At 50.0% G+C, this 6,651-nt stretch overlaps 1 protein-coding gene across 1 annotated transcript in view; it reads left to right on the top strand.

Annotated features, from left to right (window-relative positions):
* Window positions 1-4,359: 4,359 nt before the first annotated feature.
* KCNA7 (potassium voltage-gated channel subfamily A member 7) overlaps window positions 4,360-6,651 on the top strand; it is a 4,482-nt gene continuing 2,190 nt past the window's right edge. The window contains exons 1-2 of the mRNA XM_029924347.1: window positions 4,360-4,385; window positions 6,497-6,647. Of these exons, the coding sequence (XP_029780207.1) occupies window positions 4,360-4,385; window positions 6,497-6,647 (177 nt within the window). The remainder of the gene's footprint in view (window positions 4,386-6,496; window positions 6,648-6,651) is intronic.

The following is a 6,651-nucleotide window of genomic DNA, read 5'->3' as shown; positions in this document are numbered from 1 at the left end:
AAAAATAAACATTTAGGGGCGCCTGGCTGACTCAGTCGGTTAAGCCTCCGACTTCGGCTCAGGTCAGATCTCACGTTCGTCGGTTGGAGCTCCACATCAGGCTCTGTGCTGACAGCTCAGAGCCTGGAGCCTGCTTCCGGTTCTGTGTCTCCTTCTCTCTCTGACTCTCCCCCTCTCATGCTCTGTCTCTCTCTGTATCAAAAATAAATTTTAAAAAACATTTAAAAAATTTGAAAAAAAACATTTAAAAAATTAAAAAAAAATACTACTAATAATCCTGGGGCACCTGGGTGGCTTGGTCTGTTGAGCAGACCACTTGGGCTAAGGTCATGATCTCACAGTTCCAGAGATCTAGCCCCATGTCAGGCTCGCTGCTGTCAGCCTGTCAGTGCAGAGCCCACTTCAGATCTCTGACCCCCTGTCTCTACTTCTTCCGTGCTTGCACTCTCTCCAAAATAAATATAAAAAAACAATAGTGATAATCTATTCCTCCATCTGTAGGCTGAGCATCTGGGTGATTGATGGTGCCATTGACTTATTTTTTTTAATGTTTTATTTTATTTGTGAGAGTGACAGAGCACGAGCAAGGGAGGGGCAGAGAGAGAGGGAGACACAGAATCCAAAGCAGGTTCCAGGCTCTGACCTGTCAGCACAGAGCCCGACGCAGGGCTCGAACCCACGAACTGCGAGATCATGACCTGAGTCGAAACTGGATGCTCAACCGACTGAGCCACCCAGGTGCTCCTGGTTTTTTTGTTTTGTTTTGTTTTGTTTTGTTTTTTAAAAACAGAAAAGAGAGGGGAGCCTGGCTGGCTCAGTCCATAGAGCATCTGACCCTTAATCTCACAGTTATGAGTTCAAGCCCCACATTGGGTGGGGAGCCTACAACAAAAACAGAAAAGGCATTAAGAAAGTTTTGTGTTGGGGCCCCTGGGTGGCTCAGTCGGTTAACAGTCCAGCTTCGGCTCAGGTCATGATCTCACAGTTTGTGGGCTTGAGCCCCACAATGGGCTCTGTGCTGACAGCTCAGAGCCTGGAGCCTGTCTTCAGATTCTGTGTCTCCCTCTCTCTCTGCCCCTCCTCTGCTCATGCTCTGTCTCTCTGTCTCCCAAAAATAAAATAAAAAACATTTAAAAAAAAGAAAGTTTTGTATTACAAAAAATTAAATAAAAAGTAAAAGTTATGATGCAATTGTCTCCTGATGGCAAAAAAAAAAAAGTTAAGCATCCACTTAATCATACAAACCCAGCAAGCCTATTCTTTTTTTTCAGTTTTTTAATGCTTATTTATTTATTATTTTTAATGTTTATTTTTGAAAAAGAGAGAGACAGAGCACAAGCGGAGAAGGGGCAGAGACCAAGGGAAACACAGAATCTGAAGCAGGCTCCAGGCTCTGAGCTGTCAGCACAGAGCCCAACGTGGGGCTCAGACTCACAAACCGCAAGATCATGACCTGAGCTGAAGTCGGAAGCTTAACTGACTGAGCCACCCAGGTGCCCCAATGTTTATTTATTTTTAACAGAGAGGGACAGAGCGCAAGCGGGTAAGGGGCAGGGACAAGAAAGAGGGAGACACAGAATCTGAAGCAGGCTCCAGGCTCCCAGCTGTCAGCACAGAGCCCGACGCGGGGCTCACACTCACGAACTATGAGATCATGACCTGAGCCAAAGCTGGACGCTCAACTGATTGACCCACCCAGGTGCCCCGGTAATTTTTATTGTATGTCAGATCAACCTCAATAAACCTGACTGAACAAACGAGAGGGCTCCCCCAAACATTCATTAATGACAGACGGAAAAAGTGACGATAATGGAGAATCCCAGCAGATCCTACTGTAACCAAGTGACACCCAAACTAACAAACACCTGCCGTTAGACATACCATGCGTCTATATTATGGGAAGGGAGTTACACCTCTGTGGTGTACCCCCCACCCCCACCCCCACGAAAAACCGTCCATAATCATTATCTAGTCAAGATAAAACACCAGATAAAGCAATTGAGGGACAAGCTACAGTATAAATGACCTGAATTCTTTTATTTATTTATTTATTTTTGAGAGACAGAGAGAGTTTGAGCAGGGGAGGGTCAGAGAGAGAGGGAGATTCAGAATCTGAAGACAGGCTCCAGGCTCTGAGCTAGCTGCCAGCACAGAGCCTGATGCGGCGCTTGAACCCACGAACTGTGAGCTCATGACCTGAGCTGAAGCTGGACGCTTAACAGACTGAGCCCCCCAGGCGACCCGACCCATATTCTTAAAAAGTGTTGAGTTCATGAGTTCATGGGGCGCCTGTGTGGCTCAGTTAAGCATCCGTCTCTTGATTTCGGCTCAAGTCATGTGCTCACAGTTTTTCAAGGTAGGGCTCTGGGCTGATGGCAGGAACCTGCTTGGGATTCTCTCTCTGCCCCCCTCTCTCAAAATAAATAAATAAACATTTTTTAGGGGAAACTGGGTGAAGCATATTTATGAACTCCTGTGCTATCTTCCCAACTCTTCTGTAAGTCTACAAATATTTCAAAATTATTTATTGTATTTAACATTTATTTATTTTTGAGAGAACGAAAGACACAGAGCATGAGCGGGGGAGGGTCAGAGAGAGAGGGAGACACAGAAACAGAAGCAGGCTCCAGGCTCTGAGCTGTCAGCACAGAGCCTGACATGGGGCTCGAACTCACGAACTGTCACATCATGACCTCAGCCGAGGTCAGACGTCCCAACCGACTGAGCCACCCAGGTGCCTCTTAAAGGTTTTAAGGAATCTCCACACCCAACGTAGGGCTCAAACTCACAAGCCTGAGATCAAGAGTCATGCATTCCACTGACTGAGCCAGTCAGATGCCCTTCCCTTCCTCCTTCTTTTTTTTACTTATTTATTTTTATTTTTGAGAGAGAGAGAGAGAGAGAGAGAGCGAGCAGGGGAGGGACAGAGAGGGAGAGAATCCCAAGCAGGTTTCGTGCTGTCAGTGTGGAGCCAGATGAGGGGCTCCAACTCATGAATGAACTTACGAACCGTGAGATCATGACCTGAGCTGGAAATCAAGAGTTAGTTGGATGCTTAACCGCTGAGCCACCCAGGCGCCTCCCTTCCTTCCTCTTTAAAGCTGGCACTGTTGCATCTTCTCTGACTTTACTCCGATCCTCACATCTTCTATGAATCTGACCTTCCCACCTTCCTCTTCTAAAAACCCTATGATGTTACATTGGGCCCATCGTGATCATCCAGGGAATCTCCCCAATCAAGAGCCTTGAATTAATCACATGCACAAAGTCTCTCACTTTTGCCATATGAGATCACAGATTCAAAGGTCCCTGGGATTAGGAGGTGGACATCTTTAGGGGTTCTGGTAACTTTTGTGTTTTCAGTGGGATGAGGATGAGGTAATAAGCTTCCTGAGGGGGAGGAGGGCCAGGGTGCTGCGGGGATTTAAGAACAAAGATGCGTAACGGCCATCTTGGGGAGACAGAGGGTACACTGATGAGAGAAATGTACCAGGGTCACAGGCAGGGCTTGGGATGTAGGGTCCAGCCACCCCCCCATCAGGGCCCCAGAGGAGGCACAGAGTAGATGAGACGATTTACCAGAAGGACTTGGAGTTCGGCTACAACTGTGCCCTGTTGGAGGTCATAAGCCAAGGGAGTTTAAGACATGGGAGAGTGAAGGACTTTACCGGTGCCCCGTGGAACAGTGGAAACAGGAGAAAGAGGGAAAAGAGGACAAGGCGGGGGGAGCCAGAGGTAATGAGGCACCTAGGGCGCCAGGGTGGCTCAGTCGGTTAAGCCTCCGACTTCGGCTCAGGTCAGATCTCACGTTTGTGGGTTTGAGCCCCGCATCGGGCTCTGTGCTGACAGCTAGCTCAGAGCCTGGAGCCTGCTTTCAGTTCTGTGTCTCCTTCTCTCTCTGTCCCTCCTCCTCTCATGCTCTGTCTCTCTCTGTATCAAAAATAAATAAAACATTAAAAAAATTTTTTTAAAATAATAAACTTTTTAAAAAATTAAAAGAAAAGGTAACAGGGCCAATGCACTGGATGTGTTGGCAGGCTTGAATGCTTTTCAATTCAGTTGATGGGAAAAAGGAGAGCACCGGATGTTAAAAACTGTTTGGAGGGCATGTCATTACTGGTAATGACAAGGATGAGGGTATGACCATGAAATCAGGAGCCTCGGTTAGGGGTGACAGGTAAGGGGTGCAGAGTGTCTGTGGGGATTACCAAAAATGTTCTTAGGTGGATTGGGGTGCATGCACTACTCTTAGGAATACGCAAAAAACCCAGGGTCACCCAGGTTAAATAGGTGGGTCTGATGGTATGTGAATTGTCGCTTTATAAAACTTCCAAAAATGAAAAAAGAAAAAGATCGTAGATGGCCAGGGTAGGCGAGAGAGCAAGGTGGGTGGGTATGACGGGCTCAGTGAGCCAAGAGGCCATGTTTCCATGATCTATTGCCACAGTGTTTCTAACGCACCACCCAAAGACTGTGTGGCCGAAAGCAAGGATCATTTATGACAGTCCCACGTCTGCAGTCCCGGCAGGGCTTGGGGGGGCGGGGGGGCTGGGGGAGGTTTTATCTCTGCTTCCTGAGCATCAGCGGGGCAGGAGAATGTGCTTCTTCAGATGGTTCACTCACAGGCCTGATTTATGATCGGTTGTGAGTTTAGCCTCTGCCAGGGGCCGGGAACCTAGGTCGTCTCCACACGGACCCCACCATCTGACCTGGCGTGCACAGGTGTCCCAAGGAAACGAGTGGGACCGGAAGTTGCCTTTTTAAAAAAATGTTTATTTTCTTTTGAGAGAGAACAAGTGAGGGAGGAGCAGAGAGAGAGGGGAGACACAGAATCCGAAGCAGCTCCAGGCTCTGAGCTGTCAACACAGAGCCAGAGCTGGACGCAGGGCTTGAACTCAGAACCACGAGATTATGACCTGAGCTGAAGTGGGACGCTTAACCGACTGAGCCCCACAGGCGTCCCCAGGACAGTAGTTTTAGAAGGAGGGATAGGAAGCCAGGTTCTCAAATCTTCCGTGAAAGAGGAGGAGTGGCCAGAAGGGAAGGGATGAGTTCAGTAGGGAAGGATGGGAAGTGTCTGTGGATAGCTTACGCTTCAAAAGAGCTGAGGGAGGGGGTGCCTGGCTGGCTGGGTAGCACATGAGACCCTTGATCTTGGGCTTGTGAGTTCAAACCCCATGGTACTGGGTGTAGAGCTTCCTTAAAAAAAATTAAAAGTCAGAGGGAGGAAGAACAGTCTAGAAACGGCAAGGAGGAACATCTGTGTGTAAGGAGGGTATAAGGTATGAGGGTGTAAGGCAGGGCTACAGGGAGGAGGGTTCATTTCACAGAGTTCAGAGACCCACAAGGATTATCTGAGAATAACAGAAACATAGACGCACAGAGAGGTAAGACAGAGACCCAGAAAGAGGGACACAAAATCCAGAAGGGTGGTGACATAGCTTCCCAGAAGGGGGCCGGCATTCGGAGGGAGTCACAACCCTAGTGCGTCTCTGCACTTGCCCAGCAGAGGGCGCGCGGGACCCCATTCCCTGGAGTCCGGGTAACCTATTCCCACCACTTCTTCCCAAACCTATCAGATGCGGCTATTTTTACGCGGTGTCATAGGATACCGGTGGCTGGAAGGCCACCGTCGGTCTGTCCTTTGGTCCCTTCCAGTGACCCTGCGGCATCGCCCCAGCCCACCCCCCACCTGTTCCTGGCAGGCTCGGCCTCCGTTTGCACTATCCAGGGTTACAGCTCAGCCTTTGCTGGGTCTCAGAATGTCTGACCGCAGGTGGAGACCTTGGCGAAGGAAAGGGGTTTGGGGCGCACAGGCTCGTGGTCTGCAGCTGCTGGAACGTCTCCAGGACAGGACACCCCCCAGGGCAGTGGCAGAGCCTATCTAACAGTTATGGTCAGAAAGAGATTCAGAGATATGACTCCAGAGACCCGGAGTCTTCCAGAGGCCCTGAGACAAACTCACAGTAACTCAGAAATACAGGGAAAGAGACCCAAAGGGGAGCCCCCCACGGAAACCCAGGGACAGAGACACAGAGGGCTAAGAGATCATGAGAAGAGACCCCGACAGAGGGGGGAGACACAAACCAAGGGAGACAGAGACAGACAGAAACACCCCTAAGATACAAGAGTCAAAGACAGAGATCCAGCGAGACTAAGACACAGACAACTGACAAAGACCCCCCCCTCCTCTAAACACTGAGTATTCTAGAATTGCAAAACTCAGAGATAACTGGACCATTGAGACACTCAGAGATACACCCCTTAACAGACACCAAAGCGAAGATACAGCCAGACGCAGAGACATAGACAATAACAGAAAGAAAGACGTCTTCGTTTGTGACTCCAAAACAGGGGCTGGCAAATTCATAAAAAGAGACGAGAGACACGCACAGCAACCCGGAGAGACGAGGGATAGAGATCCCAGGGGAGAGCGAGACACAGGAAAAGGGAAGCGCGCCGAGAAAGCGCAGCGGGGCTGCGGCTGGGGGGAAAGGGCAGGCGCCCCGGCAGAGGGCGCGCGGTCGCCCTCTGCCCCGCCAGGGTCAGGCGCCCCCTCCCCCGCGCCCTGGCCGAACGGCCGGGCTATTTTTACGCGTGGACACCGGACACCAGGCTGGGGCGGCGGCGGCGGCAGCCGAGGCGGGGCCG

The sequence above is a fragment of the Suricata suricatta genome, chromosome 16 (genome assembly GCF_006229205.1).
Source record: "Suricata suricatta isolate VVHF042 chromosome 16, meerkat_22Aug2017_6uvM2_HiC, whole genome shotgun sequence".
In the NCBI taxonomy this organism is placed as follows: domain Eukaryota; kingdom Metazoa; phylum Chordata; class Mammalia; order Carnivora; family Herpestidae; genus Suricata; species Suricata suricatta.
The sequence above is the reverse complement of the archived record's forward strand: the minus strand, read 5'-3'. Positions and strand labels throughout refer to the sequence as shown.